Here is a 23,379-nt window from a genome sequence, read left to right on the forward strand (position 1 = left end):
GATAAACTTGTTTGGCTCAGATGGTGTCCAGCATGTGTGGTGATGCCCTGGTGAGGAGTACCAAGAAAATTGTGTCATTAAAGGAAACATGGATTCCAACATATACTGTAACATTCTGAAGCAAAACATGATGCCCTCCCTTCATAAACTCAAAACACGAGCAAGAGGTCAACTGCCTTGCTGTAAAGTTGTATATAGCTTTTAAACCATAGTTGTATTATAGTACAATGAAGGCCGACCTGGGAGTTCAGAGTGTAGAGTATAAAATGCTGTGAAATGCAACTTGACCTAGGAGCAGAGTAAAAATCTGAAGCAGGCATTTTTCAGTGCTCAAAGAGTTCAGTAGCTTGTAGAACTGAATGGCCCCTCTTCTGGATGCTCACTTCACTGTGTTGATTTTTAAAAGGACCATGGTTAACGATAAAGCTCAACACCGCTTTTTCTCTCTATGGCAAAGTTATACTGTTTTCTTGATATCTTTGCACAGTGGTCTGCTTTGCTTTGCTTCATTAATTAATCCAGATCTCTGACAGCATACATTAGTTTTATGTCGCGCACTCTCCCATGGTGTCTCCTGTTAATATCAGGGAATTTATACAAGCACAAGTATAATAAATAACCACAGAATTAGGCAGATACCTAATACCAATAACAAAGCATCTGTAATGTGTATGGGGTTATCTGGAATTTGATTTATGCCAAATGGACCTCTATCTCTAAGTGTTTCACTACTAATCTGCAGCTTCTTCAGTCATCATTCTTCTTCAGCTTCTTCAGACTAAAGAAGCTGTTTAAATGAGTAATGAAACGCTTTTGATTTAACCAGATGATAAAGGTCCAGTTGACATGACTCAAGTTCCAAGAAAATACATCTATACCGTATGAAATTGTATATTATCCTATAATCCTATAATGATATATATGAACTAAAATATGCATCCCTGTTACATGTACCTCAACCAAAATACATTCATAACATGTAACATGTAAATCTGGGCCATAGCCATACAACAACTTGATCAAAGTCTGAGATCCACCATGAGGTATATATATATATATATATATATATATATATATATATATATATATATATATATATATATATATATATAATCACATTTCGCTAGCAAGGTTTTAGACATCTTTGAGCAACAGACTGACAGATTTTTCCAGTATATTTCTTAAACTGGCCCCTTAAACAACTTTATTTTATAAAACAAATTTATTAAAGATTTAGGCAAGAATGAAGATAACAATTTATAACATTTCCATGTGATTTCCATGTGTTAAAAGTTGAAGTAATAAAGAATCAGAATCAGAAATATCTTTATTAACAAGTATGTTTACACATAAAAGGAGTTTGACTTAGCAACAGGAGCTTCCAGTGCAGGAGTAAGTACAGACATAGTGCAACATATAGTGCGCTATATATGTATAGTGTATAGATGGAATATAACAAAATATAAGAAAACAGACATTTAAGTAATGCACTATATAGATAAGTAGGAATATTGTTTAAATAAATGTACATATATGTTATTTACAAGTGTGTAGTTTACAAATGTACCATTCAGATTCTATGTCTAAATGTGTCAGTTATGATAGACAATGTATAGTTATGAATATTTTCATTGTTCAGGCTGAATATAGTCTGCAGAAAAAACTGTTCTTGTGCCTGGCTGTTCTGGTGGACGGTGCTCTGTAGTGCCAACCAAAAGCCAACAGTTCGTAAGAGAGAGTAGGCTGGGTGTTTGGGGTCCAAAGTGATTTTCTTAGCCTTTATCTCCACTCTGAAGGTGTGAAGATCTTGGAGGTTGGGCAGGGGGGCACAAATAATCCTCTAAGCAGTCCTGACTGCCCAATGTAGTCTCTTGATGTCTGATTTGGTAGATAACACAAACAAGACATTTATGGATGTACACAAGGCAGACTCAATGACGGGCAAAATAGAACTGTTTCAGCAGCTCCTGGGGCAGGTGTACAACCCTGGGGCAGGTTACATTTTGCGAAATCAGTCGTTCCTTTTTTTTTTTAAGAGAGGATAAAAACTGGTCAAGCGGGCAGCAAGTCACCAATCAAGGTAGAGACAAATTTGTGGACTGCTCTTAGAATATTTCTTACTCATCCAGAGATAGAAGCCGAAGCAGAGAGGAGCTTTTCAAAGCTGAAACGAATCAATAGAGGGAGATGTTGGGTCATGGCGTGGTTCACCCAGGACATCATTAAAGCTAGACCCACCAATGCCAGTTAGTGGTATCTACTTAGAATGAACAATCAGTTCAGCATCGAGGAGAACATTTTGAGAGGAATAAATAATAAAAGAACTCCTGACTCGAACTTGCCACAGATTTTTTTGTTGTTGAAAAGGTTTTGTGCTCATGATAATTTATTAGATATCAATCAGTGTTTAACTCATTTAAATCATTATATTAATAGATTGGTGTGTTAAGAGTAACAAAGTCTTTTTACATAAACTGAGTTGATTAAGCAAGAGTCTAGTGATAAAAATGATAAGACATTATAGCCATAATAAATCCTAGCATTTGGATACTAAAGTACATTTTAAGTAAAATACTTTTGTACTTTTACTCAAATGAAAGAGAAAAAGGAGTACTTTTACATTTACTGTAGGAATATTTTACCTACTCAATCTCTACTGTATCTCTACTACAGGCTTTGTGTACTTTGTCCACCACTGATTATATATTATATTATATTATATTATATTATATTATATTATATTATATTATATTATATTATATTATATTATATAATAACAAAAGGTTTTGTCAGACATCATTACATTTTTGCAATGGTAAAGATGAATAAATAGCACTCCAGTGTAAATGTTTTATGTAAAACTAAATATTTACATCTTTGCAAGGGTTACATTTGTATTTCTATAGCTTCATATTTGTGTATTTGTCTATCCTACATATATCCTTTGAGGTATTAACAAAAAATTTACAGAGACTTTTTGGAACTAACATTAGTAGACTATAAGCGCATTTCTGGTAAATACATGATCATTCAATAGACCTAATTTGAAGTTGGACATTTTGCAACACAGCAGAAAAAAAAACAGTCTGTTTTTATTTGACATGTTCTGCCTGATTATTCAGAGTAGAGTCAGGGTCACAGTAAGGTAAACACTGTTTGCAAGCATGCGTGGGTTTACTGTTTTTTGGTTCTGCAGTGCTGAATGGATCTGTCTCCCCACCATGAAAGAACAGAACTGATGAGTGGACAGAGGCGCAGCTGCTGAGCTTGTAGACCTGCCTGCAGGTGCATTTGTGTGTGTGTGTGTGTGTGTGTGTGTGTGTGTGTGTGTGTGTGTGTGTTACATTTATGTAATCACAAGAAGGTAGGGCAAATCAAATTCTTCTCTCTCTCTCTCTCTCTCTCTCTCTCTCTCTCTCTCTCTCATTTCCTCTGGTCCTCTATTCATTAGTTTAATTCAATTTCATCTATGCAGAATAACAAATGGCCTTTGTCATTGAGAATATACAGTAGTTCATATGTGGGCCAGTGGGACACATTTCATCCACAGTATAATAAAGATACACAGGCTTCAGATGAGTTAGTAATTAGATTTCAGCTGATGAAGTACAATTGCTTCCTCAGTATGGTGTCAAAAGGCCATGCACAGGCCTGCCCTGTTTGGTATTTCATTTCCAAAAATGAATGCATGCTCTCTCTCTCTCTCTCAAATTATTATTATTATTTTTTTAGCGTCATGCATGTTCCTTTTGTTGAAATTACCTAGTTGCACAGCACAGTGCACTTTATACTAAAATGTGATTTGATAGGATTTAGAGAATAGGTGGGCAGGCCAATCCAATATTGATAACACTTTAGCTGACTGTTTGTGCTCTAAATAACGGTTACAGAGCTTGGATGTATGTTTTGGGTTACTGTCTTGTTGTATGATGACATTTAATCTAATTAGCCGCAGTCATCTCATTGAATTATGGAATGGTTGCCATGTTAAATCAGTATTTCACCTGGAATAAGTTTCCAGCTTTCTTTGCTCTTAAACAACCACAAACCATTACCCTTCAACCTCCATGTGGAAGTTTAATACAATGACATTGCTAATACACTGACATTCTATTGGCAATTAATCTTCGTCTTCTTCTTTTGTCTCCTCCCATTAGGGGTCGCCACAGCAGATCAACTGTCTTTATACCACTCTCTCCTCTACATTTGCCTCTTTCCAACCAACTACCTGCATGTCTTCCTTCACCACATCCATAAACCTCCTCCTTGGTCTTCCTCTTTTCCTCCTTTCTGGTGGCTCCATCCTCAGCATTCCCCTACTCATATATCCTATGTCCCTCCTCTGAACATGTCCAAACCATCTCAATCTCGCCTCTCAATTTGTCCCCAAAACGTCCTACATGCTCTGTCCCTCCTATAAACTTGTTCCTAATCCTGTCCATTGTCGTCACTCCCAATGAAAATCTTAATATCTTCAGCTCTGCTACCTCCAGCTCTGCCTGCTCTCTTTTACTTACTGCCACTGTCTCTAAACCATACGACATCACAGGTCTCACCGCAGTCCTATTTCAACAGTCCTTTTCACTCTCACAGATACTCTTCTATCACAAATCACTTCCACTGCCACTCTTCTCCACCCACTCCACCCTGCCTGCACTCTTTTCTTCACTTCTCTAACACACTCTCCATTACTTTGCACAGTTGACCCCAGGTACCTAAACTCATCCATCTTAATCACCTTGTGTTCCTGCAACCGCATTTTAGTAAAATATTAAATCACTGTTGAATCACACTTTTTGGCAGATATGAAGTGAGGGCTAACTGTCACTGGCACCAGTATTAGTGGCAGTCATTCAACATTGTGGTTAAAGAAGAAACCAAAATGAATTAGATTAATTTTTCTGTGTGTGTGTGTGTGTATGTGTGTGTCTGTGTGTGTGTGTGTCTGTGTGTGTGTGATTGTTGGTTTGCTTTTGCTTGTCGTATTGTTGTGTTTTTATGGACCGTGTGTGTGTCCTTCAATAAATTAAATATAATTGATGATTTATATGCAAGTCAAACAAGATGTAATCGTTCTCTCAAATTACATTTTTCTATAATAAAACATGTCTTTATGTTTAAATGCATATACTACTTCCAAAACTATTTCCAAAAGCATTGTAATCTTAACCATTGGTGCAAACAATATTCATTCTATTATACATTCTATTATTACAACTGATATTCTAAATGTTTAGAATTCAATCAGCTTTTCCTCCAAGATGTTTGGGTGGAGTGCAAAAACAATATGTTGCCAGGTTGATTGATGACCTGCTCACCAGCTGCAGCACTGGCATCCTGTAGTGCTTCTCTGGCAAGAAGGGGGATTTCTGAGAGTGTTTGGACTCTTTGTTGAATTGCAGTATAAAACAAAAAGCACAACAACTATTCAAACAACTTTAATAGACTTCAGGCTGCTGTCAAAAACTCTGAGATATATGATTTGGAAGTTAGAATAAATTATGTAGTTATAAGTAGTAATTGCAAATGGTATACTGTAAGTGATAAAACTTGAATCACTTTTAATCTACACCGATAGCTTCAAGTCAGGATCCACTTTTGTGACTCACCACTGCTTTGTACATTTGATCAAAGTCTCTTTTCCCAGAAATGATCGAGTCCTTGATCAAATTTTAAGCCTCTGGCCCAAACAGCAAAGATCAAAATCAGTCTCATGTGCAATATCGGAATAAATTCCATCTAAGCACAGAAGGTAGTTATGTTTCACACACTTGCCTTCAGGATTTTCACAGTTGTTCTACAGTAACCTTTACAAGAAATTGCTTACACTTGTCAATGGTTCATTATCTGTTTCATTACACAAAATAATTGCAACTTCAGGGTTCTAATGGATCTCCTATCTAACACTGGACACATTAATAATTGCAGTGCTAATACTTTTAATAATTGCAGTACTATACAGCACTATAGTAAAGCAAAGAATATGGCAAACAAATACATCATATCTAATTAACAAGACCTTCTTTGATAATTAATCTGACTGAGAATGATATATAACTTGCAGCCAGTTTATATTGTGATAATGGGAATTTAATATTCACATTTGTAATTTGTAATTTTACTATTCTTGTCTTTCAACAGTCTGCTAATATTTAGAACAGAGAGAGACAGAGCGAGAGGGAGAGTCGATGACACTGAAAGACACAAATGATGGACAAGAAAAGTGGTAACAACTGTTGTTTTTTTTAACTATTTTGTAAATGTAATTACTTAAATGGAAACCAATGTCAAACAATCATAAAAAAAACATTTGGATTTGTGTTTCAGCAAATGGCTTTTCCACAAAGACGTCTGAGAGTGGGGGACAAAGGAAACAGCTGCCATATTCTGTGGAAACACCCTACGGCTTTCACCTGGATCTGGACTTCTTAAAATATGTTGATGACATTGAGAAGGGTAATACTATCAAGAGAGTGCATATACAGAGAAAGAATAGGGGGCCAAAATATAGCACACTGCCACGCAATTTCAGCCTTCCAGGACATGGTGCAAGGCCTGCAGCCAAAGACACATGGTCTAACACATCGACCCTGGGTTCCAAGCCCAAGTCACGTGTTACTGAGGTCCAACAACTTTTTGATTTTAAAGCCAGCAATGACAATGCTAGCAGTAGCAGTAGTAGCAGCCAAAGCCCCTCTGCAGGTCAATCAAATGTGCAAGGCAGCAGCTTCCTCTCTTCCCCCAAAACTGTGGAACAGGTCCATATTCCAGCTTCCCAACAAGACCAACAAGCTTCCCTGAGCCTTAATGTGAGGCCTCACTTGTTTCGAGCATCTAGCATGCCTGTTAATGTACCGCACAGGAAAGCTTCAGACTCTACTGATGACCAGAGCTCTCAATCACAAAATGGCTCAACTGAAAAACTGTTTCGCCCTGTAGATTGTAGTGACAGAAGAGGGAGTATTCCCCAAGACAGGGCCAGCCTGCATCAACAGATAACAACAGCACTGAAACGGGTGCGAGAACTGGAGGAGCAGGTCAGGACAATCCCTGAGTTAAAGGCTCAGATATGTTCTCTAAGAGAAGAAAGGGAGCAACTGCTCCAAAGAATCCAAACACAGGCTCAGTTTAAGACTCAATCAGAGACAGAGACAGATGAAAATCCTCCGCCAGAATCGCAAGAAAGTGCTAACCGTCCTTCAGCAACAAAACAGCAAGAAGCTCCAACCATTTCCCAGGACATTATGAGTGACAGTCATACTAAAATTCCTGAAATAGAGTCAACTAGAGATAAGCTGGCCCAGAACCTTGAAGGGCCACAAACTTACACAGTTTGGGAAAGAGGACCAATTCTAGGTGTGGTCTCTATTCCAGTGATACGTATTGAAAAAGTTGAAAGCCCAACTGATTCAGAAGAATCAGAGAGAGCATTGGAAGAATCTGAGCATGAGACTGAAGTATCTGAAAAGCTTTCAGAACAAGGATTAGAAGAACAGGAGGAAAAGCTAGAGACTCCATTAAAAGACAAAGAGTCTGACCTAACAGTAGACGTTCCCATAAAAGAGGAGAAAGAAGATATATCTGAAGGCACAGTATCCCAAGATAAAACTGAAAAACCAGAAACAACTGATCAGCCTGTTGTAAAAATGGAAACCTCGATAATACACGAACAAGATGTTCTCACTGTCCATGAACTCAAAGAAAAAGTCAAAATATTGGAGGAAAGATTAAGGCAGGTCAGCTGTGATCTGGAAACAACAAACTCCTTATTGAGGGAACAAGTAGAAGAGAATAGGCAAAAAGATGTAACAATTGGGGAGCTAAATGAAAAAGTAAAAGAACCCATTGCACTCAGTGTAGAGCAAGAGTCAACGGTTCCACAACCGCTACTTCCACAATTCATAATTACTTGCGATGCATCAGTCAATACTGACAGCAAACATGTATTAGAAAAAGCAGTTCTAACAGATATTGACCTTAAACCTATTGACAGTATCAAAGAACGAGACCAAATGTGCTGTAGTACTCAAACAAATATAATTGAGACACGAGAAATGGAGGTGTTAGCACAGGTGATGACAACTGAAAAGGTTGTGGGTGTGGAAATTGTTACATGTGACCAGGCAGTTGAAACTGTATATGAAAATATCCTGGAGGCCAAAGAAAGAAAAGAGTTTGAAGAAGAAAGTGTAGATAGAGATGATGCAGACAAAGAAAAAATGAATGAAAGCATGATCACTGATAGTGATGTGGCTGAAGAGTATGTAATCATAGAAAAGACTGAAGATGATTTGGTTGGAACAGTACCCAAGGATAATGCACAAGTCAAGTCTATGGCTGGGGAAACAGAATTAGTGGAGAATGTTGTTGTGGCAATAGAAACCATTAAACCAGATTCAAGCACAATTGATCAATTACAGCAAGACCAAAAGCAAAGGCAAGGACAAGACATTCACCCGCAAACTCAGAGGCCTGCTGAAGCTTCAGCATCCCCTGCAGCCATAGGCCACGTTGTTACTCGGATCCAAGGTCTTCTAAATGAACAGTGGGCCAGCCTGGGGAGTGGGAGCCAGGAACCAAAACCAGAGGGCACGCAGAAACAGCCTGTCTCAAAGATCAGCACCATCCAGAGTCACCTCCGAGGGTCACTTAGTGCTCTGTCAGCCTTTTATTCTCCGGTTCAAAAAGGAGGTGCAGCAAAGCAGTCCGGTACAGTACCATTATCTTAGTATTATCTTAGTTGCACATGTACATGCTTGACACAGTGGTGTTAAAAAAAGTAATGATTTTGGCTGGTCAATTCTTATACATGAACATTTTTCTTCATTTATACGTTTGACATATCATTTTATCCAAAGTGTCATGTAGTTGAATTGGAAAATAAAGAGATATAAGCATAGCTAAGATGGGCATTCCTCAAAAGAAACATAGGATTTTAAAATTAACCTTCCAATCAATGGGTCAGGATGGTCAGCTATCTTAAACACTAAGAATCTAAAACATGGGTGAACCATGACCCCATGCTTATGAGAAAACATAGATCCACTTTAACCCAACTCCTGAGAGGGAAGACCTGCAAAAACAAATCTATGGAGCTGTTGAGACAGCAATTTCCTTTCCCCAGGACTGGAGGTCAAATCAACATTGGTTTATGTCCTTCAAATAGCATTTGAAAAAAATATTAGTCACACAAAATAAGTGGTGGACAAAGTACACAAACTATGTAGTTGAGTTTAAGTAGAGATACAATAAAAGTACACCCTTTAAACTTTTACTTGTGTAAAAGTACAAACATATTTACCTTCTTAAGTATCCAAAGTACTATGATTTATTATGGCTATAATGTCCTATTTTAATTTTTGGCAAGACTCTTACTTAATCAACTTCCTTAAACATTTTTATGTAATAAAAGATTTTATTGTTACTCTCAGCACACCAATCTATTAATAAAATGATATTAATGGGTCAAACACTGATAACAGTGTAGTATGGCAGTATTTTAGTAACTACTAATGCGTACAGGTAATTCTTAAATTTGACATAAGCTTGCATTTATGCAGCCACAGTCAAGCTTTTTCGTTTTGCACATTAATCAGGAATTCCTGAGTTAATTGAATATTAGTTAAATTCTTTTTAATGTCAGTGGTGTGATAAGAATTTATAAATGTACAGGTGTACAGACATAGCAAGCCACAAAATTGCAAGATTTAGTTATATATGGTTATATATAGGTGTATTTGTGAAAGCTAGGCTTTATGCCTATTTTAGAAAGTTAATGCAGATTGCACAAAGGCAGCCAAAGGGGAATTAACCTTATTTGTAATCAATCTTCTATCTAGAGGATTGATTTTGTCTGAAGGGGCCTGTGCCAACCACACATCCTACAATTCGACATTCTTTGATTTATTTACTTAAATTTTTTCACCAAAGACATAAACAATATTTCTTAGGGCAGTAAATATAAAAATAATAAAAGGTTTATTGTTTTTACAGTACAATTGTAGAATATATTTAGGGAGGATAAACAGTTGCAGAGTTGGCAAAAATGTCACATCTGATCACTCTCTCCCTTTCCAGGCCTCAAATCTATCATGAAAAAAAAAGACTGTCCTGACAAGCAGGGTACTGGAGGAGCCAAGAAAAACCTGAAATTTGTTGGCGTAAATGGAGGGTAAAATTTTATTATAATTTTTGCTATGCTCTGCATTTTTATCTTCAGTTTTCACCATCCATGTAATGGCTTCCACTTAAATTTTTTTATTGTATTATTATTATTATTATTTTTTACAAACAAATACTTTTATGCACCACTGGGGTACTCATCAGTTGGATGACTGAGAAATAAGTTTGATCTTAGTAGATGCTGTATGAGGTGGGAATGCTAATTTATTACATAATTCTCTACTTGGCCAATGGTACTGCAAAGACAATATATTATTAGTTGACATGGCATGCTAAAAGCCTTTTTACATTTTTGTATGTTTTCTGTTTTGTGATTGAAAACTTTATTTGACAATGACCTTTTTGAATGGAGAAGTTTAACAATTAGTCAGTTTAGATATGTGCATGACTGACTTTGAGTTTACTTGTTGTTTTTAAGCAGTTTGTTAGTGCTAAGAAAATAAGCCTACAAAAGTAACGCATGGTATGCCACAAGTTCTGGTTTAGTCTGTCAAATGTCCTCCCTTTATATAAAGACTCTTGGGCATTTCATTTTTTAACTTTTTTTATATATGCAGTAAAACAAATTCAACAAATTTTAAAAATTTTAAGAAAAAAATGTGTACAAAATCAAATGCCTTCCTTCTAAATTACTGAAAACGACTGTGTTATAGTTTATTGCTGTTTTCTGTGTATTCAAATACCGTAGGATCGAGAGCAGGATATATTTATTATTTATCATCATTTTGACCCCAGATTAACTTTCCAATTTGTTGCATTGTCACAGTGGCCAGGCCTTGGGAAAGTGCAGGAACAACAACAGTTTATTTGTTTCGGTTTGTTTGGATCAAAATGATTATTAATATAAATAGAACCAGAGGTTAGAGAGTGATTATTGCTTTTAAAGATCAAATGCGAAACTAAGAAACAGAAGGAGTGAAGACTGAAGACAACAATTCTTGGGTTACTTAACTAGACTCAGAGCCAAGAAAATGAGGTCAATGACAAAAAAATAAACATATGATCAGGGACGACCCTAGGCTGTATTTTATCTAAGCTAACCTAACTAACAGCAAAACAAACCAAGTTAAGATAACATAAAGAATACAAAGGTTGGCACCTATCCTCGCACCTAGAGTGTTTAGACAATCACAAGACCTATGTGGTGGAATGTAGACGTGCACACAGTCTTACCTAATCTCAAACCAAGTGAGCGGGTTTGATATGATGGCAAAAGCAAGGTAAAATATAAATAAATAAATAAATAAATAAATAAATAAATAAATAAATAAATAACATAAAATAATAAAACAAATAATACAAAAAATATAAGAAAACTAAATAAAACAAAACAAAATAAAATAAAATACATTAAAAAGAGGAGGGGCTCTAACAGACTTCTAACACAGGGTGCTGCTTTCAAACTCTAGGCTCCACCACTTTCCCAGCCACTATTAAATTATGATTGAAAGGGGGCTCCACCAATAGTAGGACAGCAGAAGCCAGGTCAGCAGAGAAAAACATGGGACTGGGGGAAAAAAAAGAGAGAAATACAAACAAAACAGCACAGACACGTATAGTAACACACTATTTGTTGGACCTTGGTGTAACCAAGATGCTGATTAATTATTTAATTCCCTTGAGAACTGCTCATTTTTAATTAATGTTTATGATTTTTTTTTTAAACATGCTAAATCATAAATAATTTTTAATTATTGCTTTATTTACTGATATTCGAGTACAACATTAGTGGCAGAAATATAAAAAGAAATCATGTGCGATTAGAAAAGTGTGTACATGCACACATCTGATTTTTGAGAAGTTCACTAGTTCGTAGCATGCTACAGATCACCCAGTTTTATTTTGGACAAATTAATAATAAATATAGATGGTTTTATATACTAAACAAGTATTAGGTCATTTGTGAGAGAAGTACCCATAATGAAAGGTACACAACCTCATATTCAGTAATGCAGATGGAATATATAATCAGAATTAAATAAATGACTTAGTCACTGCTCAATCTGCCAAAAAAGGCTAATGTCATATTTTTATCTTTGTATTAGTCATCAGAAATTGTGTCCAAAGGTCAATGTGATTTTCATCAATTAAATTAAAAGTGCTCTGTCTTCTGTTTTACATCTGTTCCTATTTCCCCTGTTTCTTCCATGAACTCAAAAATCAGGCAGAACTTCAAAATGTAAGTGCATGTTTTGTTTGCTACTGGCCATTTTGATAAAAAGCCATGATTAAAAAGTAGAAATAACCTCTGCTATAATAAAAAACAATCTTTGCACTTTGGAATAGGACAGGAAATAGGAAGGATGGCAAATCAGCTGATTTCAACCCAATGTAACACCACTGGGTGATTTTGGAGATCATCTTTTTAGACTAATAGTTTTATGCCAAGGTGACCTCTGTTGGAACAACTGCTTACTTATAATAGTTTGTTCAGACTCAACACTCACTCATATATGTAGTAAAAGTGATTTTACCATAGATTGGTTGAAAACTGATGGAATTAGTATATAATATATATTCATATGTAAAGTTACATTTAAATATATGTTATTTAAATGGCTTGTGGGATCCAGCCAGAGTTTAAGTTAAAGTTCCAAGTTTGAGTTAAATTGCAATTACTACAGTATGCATTGTTGTACTAACTGCTGTAGTGTTCATCAGTTTTAAACTAGGGCAATAATATATATATATATATATATATATATATATATATATATATATATATATATATATATATATATATATATATATATCTCACCGTATTTTCCGGACTATAAGCCGCTACTTTTTTCCCACGCTTTGAACCCCGTGGCTTAAACAACGAAGCAGCTCATTTATGGATTTTTCCTGGGTTTTTCCCGGTTTCACAAACTTCAAGCCAAAAAACTGAGGCCCATAACATTAGACCAATGAAATTGCGGAACGGGATTAGGTGAACCAATGAAACTCTTTATATTAAATCAGATGCGCTCCCACTGGCAACAGCGTTACGGGTTAGTCAAAGAAACTTAGAACTGAGCATCAAAAAATAATAAGGACATATTCCTCGGTCTTCCACACACGCAGTAATACCGGAAAAATGTGGCGGCAGGCTATTCCCAAAATGCCGCTCTGCTCTTAAAGTAGCCACAACATATTTCACCCGTTACACCGTGTTACAGACACTGTCTTTCATTAAAGCCTGTGTAAAGTTTATTAGTATCAATGTAGACGGCTTATAGACAGGTGCGGCTTATTTATGTTCAAAATAAAAATCTTTGTTAAATTCAGTGCTTATATATATATATATATATATATATATATATATATATATATATATATATATATATATATATATAGTGAATTTGCGTTGAATTTGGCTCTTCTACATTACACTTATACTGACTCACACCATAATTTTATATAAAAAACAAATAAACTTCTTTGTACATGCAATAATTCCTAACTAGACTGGTGGGAAGAATGGTCAATAATTACATGTCTTGGCAGATGTAGTTATTTTTGCTATCCTGCTATAAAGCTGATCGATTTGTATTCTAAAACCTGTAGAGGATGAGCTAGGATTATCTTAAGCGGAGTCTGGCAGGACTGTTGTTAGAGATGACAGCTAGTAATTTCAGAATTTAACCACACAGCAATGATCCAGGCAAACAAAACAGCAGCCGAAGAAATTCAGATAACCACAGCCCAGTTAGTATGAGGTTTCATTATACCATTCTCTGTACTGAAAAAAGTTTTAAATAAATAATCTACTCAGAAGTCAGACTAAATAACCCAGTTGAGTCCCTATGTCTATCATATTGAGCATAATGTGTGCTTTGTTCATTTTCAATTTTGCAATACAAAAGCCCAACCAGAGCTGATATTTAACATCGAAACTAAACAGCAGCAAAAATTTCTAATGTATCTCAAGAAGAAAATCTTGAGCACAAACCTGGGGTCTGTCTGCATTCCAGTCAAAGAGAAAAACTTATAGGTTGTGTGAACTCTTTTAACCTTTTTTAAAGCAGTTTTACATAGAGGTTTATCAACGGATTATAAAAGATCAAGTAAACATTACCTACATAGGATTTTTTTTTTAAACTTTCTTTGTACATTATTGTGCTATGAGTGGAAAAAGGGCTTAAACCATTCGTTTATGTTCATTCATTTTTAGAAAGAAAGTGAATAATAATACGGATGATAAAGGTTATTCAAGCTATTTAAAATAAAAAAGTATGCCTGACAATAAAAATCATGTACATTTTTTAAATTGTAAGAAATAAATAACACAATATCACAACACTTCCTACATATACTGCCTCAAACGAAAAATACCATACTTGCCTTAGTAAGAAATTAAATGGCCTTACTTTCATAATAAAGATGAAAAACACATGCATTTTAATTGAACCATGATTTATTAATTTTTTATATTTACATTTCACTGCACAATTGTTTTTTATGTACTAGATGCAAAATCCCTCTTGCTGTAATTTAACTGGACAAACTCATGAACACAGCACTTTAACTGTTGGTCTTGTAAAATGATGAGAATTACATGGTTCCTGATACGGTTTTAATGAAAGAGCTGGAATTTTCAGCTGAGCAGATAAAACTGGTGTCTCATAACACATCTTAGAGGCACTCATATTTCCTTTGTACATTCATAGCAATCTACTGCTGTTTCATTGTTTAAACGTGTGTTCTTTTATTCAGATACATATATGAACATGTGGATGCTTTTATTTTGATTTATTATTAGAATAAACCAAACTGTCTGTAATGTTGTCTTTTTTTCATATTTGTTGCCGTTTTGTACATTGGTTGCTGGTTGATTTGCTGAGTATTATTATTATGTCACCTTAATAATGCATCACTCATATAAGCCAGTTAACCATAAAAAAGCCTGGCATCAATAACCGAGGCTGTCTTTGTTGTTTAGCTATGAGACAACCTCCAGTGAGGAGTCCAGTGGGGAGGAGAATGAGGACGAGAAGGAGGAGGAGAATGAGGAGGAGAAGGAGGAGAGGGATAGCTTGGAGACAGAGGAGCAGGAAGATGAAATTGGAGGTGCCCAGGAGGAGGTGAAGGAGGCTGCTACTGCTATGGAACAGCCTGAAGAAGCTCAGGCAGGTTGGTGCCAGGGTGCTGAGGAGCCTCAAGACCCTCAGGCCAGTGTTGATCCCCAGGAGGAGCAGCCCAGCAGGTGAGACAGAGGGGCGATGAAAAAAAGAAAAAAGAAATCAAGTAAAATTGAGCCAAGTTTAAAAAAACATGATTACATACCATATAATAGGACCCAATTTTGTGCTTTCTTATATATATTATACATTTGTAACAAAATAACAACAACAACAACAACAACAACAACAATAATAATAATAGTGCCACTTTCATACCCAGATGAAGTAATTTTTTTCAAATTGATCATTGATGATCTCATTTAAATCTCATGATTGGTTAACCAACTTGACCTCATTATGCATTTTCTTTCCATTATTCTGTCCCATGAATTCTTTTCATGGGTTGTCAAAATATGTACAGTAAGTGCACAAGCAATAAGCAATGTTGTATAAAAAAAATATCATATTACTACACTATTGTTATTGTTGTAAGTAGTATAAATGTTATTGCATACCTTTCAGTATTTATAATATACTGTACTACTCACATTTGGTGCTATTTATTGTGGTATTTTTTTTTTGTTTGTTTTTTTTTAGATTTTAAGAGTAAACAGTAACAAAAAAAAGTTTTTGTTTGTATATATTTGTTCTATATAGTTAAAAGTGTGTAATATCATTTTTTCACTCAGTAGTTCTAATACTAATACTTATTTACTGTTATACTGGTATAACAACCCCATCAACATTAAACATACACACACCCACAGAGTCCTAAATATAGCCATCCTGTGCATGTTACACTTAGAGTAGGTGTTGAGATATTACAGTTATATTAAAAAAAAATAGAACGTACAAAACAAGCTACCCATTGTAGTAGATGACAAGTATTATCGTGACTTTATGGTCAAAATTTAATTATGTGAACTTGAGGAAGAGGTTACATTACTACTTTCACTAATGAAACATGTTTTTACATATACTATAATGAATAGAACGTTTTCAGTAATTAAAAAGGTTCATAAATAAGGATGTGTGGTGGACCATATTAACAGCATGTACTTAGTCTTACCCTCACACACACAATCCCAACCTTTGTTATACCATTCAGCAGTCTGTAGATAGTAAGCAGGCAAATGCTTACTATCTACAAAATGACAGGTTTAATAAACTTAACCATGAGAACAAGCTCAATAAGCCAGGAAGCCACATATAGTTCTAGGGGAGAGCAGATAAGCATATGGATGTCTGGAATTGTGTTCTAAACATAAACCACAGCTCTAAATATGTGCGGTAAAGAGGAAGACATGCGCTAAATAGAGCATGTGCTAGACCGTGCTGTGAGCGGTGGTTAACACAATACAGAGCACATTCTGGATTTTGGAATTAATTTTGGATTTCACTCAGACAAAAGTCACCTGACCTTCACATGTTGACAAGCACATGGTGCAAATTTATACATGTGGTTCTCAGACACATTTTTGAAATGAAATACATGGTATTATTTTCATGTTAATTTTTCACATATTGGACACATGGTTTCATTTTTAGAACCACTTACTCATACATTTTACTCACATGTATATTTACTTTTTACTTCACATGTGATTTAGGACATGTATCAGTTTCATGTTTCATAATACATGTTCTCAAATGTGTATCACATGAGACCACAGTTTAATCACCTAATCACATGTTAATTATGTGCATGAATCTTCTGTTAGTGTATATCATAGGCTTCATAATGCTTTTTGCATTAAGGTTGTCCTGTTTAAATGTTCTTATTTTTTTACTTGATTCTTAATACGTGATAGTATTTCACATTGTTTTAAAAGAAAAATTGGATTCAGTACTGTGAATATATTTATATTTTAAAAAAATTTAAACAGACTTTTGTTTTGAATGTTGTTTTACATTTACAGTTTAAATGTAAAAAAAAAATCCTGAACCAGCCAATCTCAGTTTATTTACATTTTTAGAATTATAGCCTCAAAATCCACTCTGAAAAAGCATTACTTGCTTCTGTATTTATTGTATTAAAAGTCTTTGACTAGCTAGATTTATTAATGAACATAGATTTGTGTTGAACACATTTTGTTTATTTTGTTATTTCTGATTTTACTTACTGCTGGGATGTTGTTTGTAATCTTACAGTGAACTTGTAGATAAAAACTTCATGGCTGCCTGTCACTACCTAAAGGATCGAATGGCAGAGGTTTCTGTCCCAAACAAGGAGATGGTAAGAAATGCAATTCATTGCAGGCAGAGTAGGGTTTTTAAGATATATTTTTTAAAAACAATGCAGATAATTTTGTTTATTCAGCTTGTTCTACCGCAAAAACAATATGCAAAAAATGATTAGGGCTAAGATGATCAAGAACTCATCTGTGACACTTAAAGAAAGCAATGGATCTTCATCATAATTTAATCTGTTACAAAATCTTTGAGATAACCATCGTCTCCAATTGGTATTATTAAAATGAAATCTCTTATGAATGGAAAAAAAACAGTTTGTGGATGATAATTTTTTTGAATAGTGTAGATTATTTATGTATTTAACATTAGTCTTATATAGCATTCCATTGATCTATTGATCGCAGTGCATTAATCTTAATGTGACATACAGTGGTCTATCAGACATCAGACTACATCAGTACTGTTGACTTAAATACTTCTTTTTGTTTGTTGTTTGAGACAATTTCATTGAGCAAAAATGTCAGAAGTTCAGTGTCAGAATTGCGTGTAACTGAGACACACCTATGCTTGTCAGGACTCTGTCGTGTGCGTAAGTCTGACTCAACTTTATAACACTTAAGCTGTAGTTATACACAAGGTGTGAACACTATGTTCTGTTTTAGTAGTAAATCCTCATTATATATGCTTAACTCAACTTTTAACATGGCCCTTCTACATTAAGCTGTTGAAGTTGATGCAAAAAAAATTAAATAATTACAAGTGAAGACCTCAGGTTCAATTTAATGTTATGATACAGTGACAGTGAAAATGTTAACCAGTGAGTCCTGCCTTTGTGGTATCATCTTTAGAGGCAGGTTCTAATGGTGATCTATCAGGAATGGTTTCGTGTATCCAGTCAGAAAGAATCCCAGGCAGATACGGTCACTCAGTATCTCAGAGAAGTTGGAAATCACACCCCAACTCTCCTGCGCTATATAGTTAACCTGGCTGATGGCAACGGCAACATGGCTTTACACTACAGCGTTTCACACTCCAACTTCCAAGTAGTCAAACTCTTACTGGATACTGGTGAGATGAAACAATTTTTAAACATTAATGGCTTTGTGGTCGAAAATGCAATTATTTACCTTTGATCCCTAATTGTTATGTTAATATGAATTCTTTAAAAGTTTTTGTATATTAAATTGTGCTCCTAAGGTTTGTGTGAAGTGGATCATCAGAATAAAGCCGGCTACACAGCGATCATGTTGGCAGCACTGACTGCAGCAGAAGGTCCTGAGGACATGGAGGTGGCCCAGCACCTACTGAGCCTGGGCAACATCAATGCTCGGGCAGGGCAGGTTGGTACATACGTACTTGTATTATTTGTACCAGGTAGGTACAAATATCCTGTAATCTTTGGATACACATAGTTTAGTCTAAAATGTTAGCACTTTAAATGTAGTTATCTATACAAACACACACACCCCACATACCACAAAAGTGCCCTGCCCATATCATGTCTTAATTCTACATTCTGCCCCATCTGAAATAATTCTCCTAAACAAAAACGCAATAAAGCCATACAGTTTGTACTCATTCAAACATACAAGCATTTACTTAAGTTATCTTGCAGCAGTCCTCATTAGCTAAGAGAAAAAGTATTATTTGTCTTTTTAGCTTACAAATTGTTTTTGAGAACTGAAACTATTAGAATTTTACCGATTCATCCTAATGCTGTTCTTCTGCTTTGACCTTTTGAACTTGCACTTGATGTGTCTTCTGCTGCCGTAGACAATCCTACACAAACATTTGCACAAGGATACTATACACTTGTCTCTGTAAAGATGTTTTGTCAATATCGATCGTTAAAAGTGATGTACAAATCCCACTTATTGTAACCCTCGTATTAAAAGCATGCTAGTTGTTTGACTGACAACTCAAAATTCTAGGTGAAAATGTTTGTAACTTGTACCCAATTTAAAGTGTATTCCTTATTCACCAGGGTCTAGTGTTTTACAGACCCTGCAGAATATGCAGAATAAAGTGTTTCATGAAGATAAAAGAATACAAAAAAAAATCTCTATTCATTCAAACTGTTTCATTTCCCATAGTCTGGTCAGACAGCACTGATGCTGGCTGTTAGTCATGGACGTACAGCGATGGTGCAGGTTCTTCTTGACTGTAAAGCTGATGTGAACATACAGGACCAAGACAGCTCCACGGCTCTCATGTGTGCCTGTGAACACGGCCATGCTGAGATAGCCAAACTACTGCTAGACACACTTGAATGTGACACTAGCCTGATAGATAAGGTAGGTGGTTGACACTCACACACACACACACACACACACACACACACACACACACACACACACACACACAAATTTTAGTGCAGCCAGAAGTCCAATTTATTAAAACTAAAAAATTTATTTGCATTTCCTTTTTATTTAGAGAGAACATTTAATGAAACCCCTGAAGAAACTTGGTCAGCTTTAAACACAACACTCCCATCTCGTGGTTGAACTGTGTAGCAACATTTGGATCATTGTATTTGTTTTAGCAATTCGAGGTGTAAAATTATAAACTAAGATTAACTAGCAAATACTGAAAACACTATAGAAAACCACCACATTAAAAAAGACCACGAAGATGAAATACAACTCTGAATGATATTACAAAATCTCCATACATAGGAAAAACTTTGTGCTATTTAGCAAAAATTTAATTTTGCTTAGCATCGATCGTCTACATGTTTAGGGTTTAATTTTCTGGTCTCTTCCCTGATGATGATATGGTGTTATGCATGTCATTGCACTTGCAATTAGAATATGCAAATTAATTCCTTTAAATTATTATTTTTTGCTGTAAATTCATTTTGTCCAAGCACAATACAAACTAAAATAAAAATCTCAGAAGACTACATATTCACACTATATCTACACATACCTGTATATTGACATACACATATAGACAGATATAATTTGTTTTCCCCATGATTTTAATTTAGCCTAAACATCCTTTTTAAGAAGAGGTAATTTGACCTGATTTTAACCCAAGAAACAAACATTTCTTATGTATTTTTTTATGTGTGCATGTTTTGCTGTCTAGAATGGGAACACTGCTCTGTCTGTGGCCATCAAGTTCTCCCACTCTGAGATAGTGAACCTTCTGAAGGCCCATGCTGAAGAGGCTGTAACTTCACACACTGCAAGTCTTCTATGAGGTTGCTTGTACACTTCCTCTGCAGTAGCAACAGTACCTGCATTCACCCTCCAGCTGCCTCAACCAGACAAACTGACCAGTGAGACTTATTTGGAAAGGGATAAAATGCACTTTCCTTAACTTGAATAAGCAAGAGGCCAAGTTTTACAGTTCTCTAAAGCCCAGTTTAACGTCAAAGCTCTTAACTTAATGTGGATGAAGCATGGTACATTGTTACACGTTGTGTCCTGTTTTTCAAGTATTATTATATTTTTGTCACGTAGAGAGCATTATACATGAATGTTACTATAGAGTCTATCAAATACACACTATATTTATTTTATATTGCACCTTGCTATACTGTTTCTTTTATTATTATTTCTCGAAAATATATACAAGGCCTGTCTGAATATAACCTGATGAGCAAAATTGTGTCTTCCATCATGAAGGTTATCAGGTAACGATTTTCATGTTAAAACGTAAAAGGTTTATTTTGTCATTGTTTTTAACATGAGGTCAATAAAATGGCAGGACAGCTCCCATACCAAATACGTTCAATCAATAAAACAGAACAAAAAAAACGTTAGGTCAATGCTGGACTCGTCAATGTGCATCACACTCTCTGGTCAGGTGTTTTAAATAATTAGTATATAGTGAGCTGAGCTAGAGAAAGTCTGTTTGGTCATTTTGGCTTGGCACTTTTTCCTCCTTTCTCCCTTTCTTATAAGTATAAACTGATTTCAGCTTAATAGACCAGGGGTGGACAAATCAGTAGGTTCTCTGGCAGCGAAAGACTACATGTCTTCTAATGTTTACAAACCCAACAAAAAATGTTGCTTAAAACACTTCAAAATGACTGAAATTTATTTATATTCTATGACGGCTCACTCTAATCCCACTGCCTGCTAGGCTACACACATTTCCTTTTACTAGCCAGACTAATTAGCAAACACAGATGATACACATCCTTTCCAGAATTAGAAGCTTGTAAGTATTAGGAAACACTGACAAACCCTAGCAGAATAACGTCCAACATAGATTTGCTCTACGACTTTTCTGATAGCACAGTATGTCATTGAATGAGAATAATTAAAGATGCTAGCCAATTCCATTTGCATCAGCGTTTTCCTAACGTCTTGCTAATTAATTACTGCTTTATTTTAGATTCTACAATATGGCCAGATGTATTGGGTTTCCAGGCATCCAAAACATATGACTGAGTAGCAGACTGGAGCATTTACTAGCCATGAGTACTTTATAATACATGCATGATTTCTAATCATGTTTATCAATGCTTTGCTGGATCAAGCTGGACCTGGACCTACAATGAATTTGGTAATGATTATCATTAAGTATTTACACCTGCTATTGCGTTGGTGCTGAAGTATTATCAATAACCCTTGAAAAATATGAATAATGTGGAACGCAATGTTCTGCAGAATTTAACAATGCAATTTTGCTAAGTTTGGCTGATTACATTATTACAAGGTATTGGTTTATTACGCAAGAAAATCTACTTAAATGCTATATATTGAAATAAACAAAGATGATGGTTGTTTTGCATGTGACTGCTCTACAGTGCATTTTCACAAAATGGTGGATGACAGTGATAGATGATAGTCAAAAATGAAAGCATCCTCACTTACCAATGAATTATTTTATCAGCTGTTTTCCAGCAGTACAGAAACAAACTATAGACAATAGAAGTGAAGAAGATACTTTGAGCGTCCTTTGCACACTGTCATAGCAGTTATATAGAAAGGCACTTCAGCAATCTTGGCCTTGTCCATAATGTACCAAATTTCCAATATGGCAAAGATTATCTTGTAAAAGAATCCATAGAAGGCACACACAGGGTGAACCAAATACATTTTTAAGGGCAAATCATGTTGTTAGACTACAAATAATTATTGAAAGTGGTACTTTATCGTAAAAGCGCTCTACATGGGACCCTAAAATAAATAATTATTTATTTTTAATGCTATATTTTACATGCTGCTATATGTATGGATAGAGTATTCACATAATATCTATAAATCCAATATGTTTTGCTTATGTGTGTCTTTAAAACATGTTTGTATAATGTATCTTTTTATACACTGGTAAGAAATATTTTTCTTTTTCTTTTATTTTTACTAATTTTCTCTATGAAAAATATATCACCTCTGACACCAGTGATTCCAGTACAACCAGTTCAGCAACATGAAACTAAAAATGTCTATTTACTTTTTAAATAGTTGTTTTTTTTTCTATTGTATTATATGTAAGTAACCGGACTGTGATGTTTCCCCTCCAACATATTCTTTCCCCAGTAAAAGTAATATGAATAAATAATAATATAATTACTATATATATATATATATATATATATACAGTACAGACCAAAAGTTTGGACACACCTTCTCATTCAAAGAGTTTTCTTTATTTTCATGACTATGAAAATTGTAGAGTCACACTGAAGGCATCAAGGGCAATTTGACCAAGAAGAAGAGTGATGGGGTGCTGCGCCAGATGACCTGGCCTCCACAGTCACCGGACCTGAACCCAATCGAGATGGTTTAGGGGTGAGCTGGACCGCAGAGTGAAGGCAAAAGGGCCAACAAGTGCCAAGCATCTCTCGGGGAACTCCTTCAAGACTGTTGGAAGACCATTTCAGGTGACTACCTCTTGAAGCTCATCAAGAGAATGCCAAGAGTGTGCAAAGCAGTAATCAAAG

The 23,379-nt window shown here is 35.3% G+C and overlaps 1 protein-coding gene across 10 annotated transcripts in view; it reads left to right on the forward strand.

The window, feature by feature from the left end:
• The window catches only part of kank4 (KN motif and ankyrin repeat domains 4), a 52,547-nt gene extending 31,534 nt beyond the window's left edge, over positions 1–21,013 (forward strand). For 6 of the 10 annotated variants that reach the window (XM_046847808.1, XM_046847773.1, XM_046847790.1 and 3 more), the window contains 10 exons: positions 3,197–3,285; positions 6,142–6,226; positions 6,328–8,709; positions 10,078–10,171; positions 15,107–15,370; positions 17,439–17,523; positions 18,329–18,548; positions 18,678–18,820; positions 19,574–19,774; positions 20,571–21,013. In XM_046847808.1, the coding sequence (XP_046703764.1) occupies positions 6,208–6,226; positions 6,328–8,709; positions 10,078–10,171; positions 15,107–15,370; positions 17,439–17,523; positions 18,329–18,548; positions 18,678–18,820; positions 19,574–19,774; positions 20,571–20,684 (3,522 nt within the window). In that variant the 5' untranslated portion in view covers positions 3,197–3,285; positions 6,142–6,207 and the 3' untranslated portion in view covers positions 20,685–21,013. The remainder of the gene's footprint in view (positions 1–3,196; positions 3,286–6,141; positions 6,227–6,327; positions 8,710–10,077; positions 10,172–15,106; positions 15,371–17,438; positions 17,524–18,328; positions 18,549–18,677; positions 18,821–19,573; positions 19,775–20,570) is intronic. The other 4 variants (XM_046847844.1, XM_046847781.1, XM_046847851.1 and 1 more) reach the window with 1 other exon arrangement.
• The last annotated feature ends 2,366 nt before the right edge of the window (positions 21,014–23,379 follow it).

This window comes from Silurus meridionalis, chromosome 1 (genome assembly GCF_014805685.1).
Source record: "Silurus meridionalis isolate SWU-2019-XX chromosome 1, ASM1480568v1, whole genome shotgun sequence".
NCBI lineage: Eukaryota > Metazoa > Chordata > Actinopteri > Siluriformes > Siluridae > Silurus > Silurus meridionalis.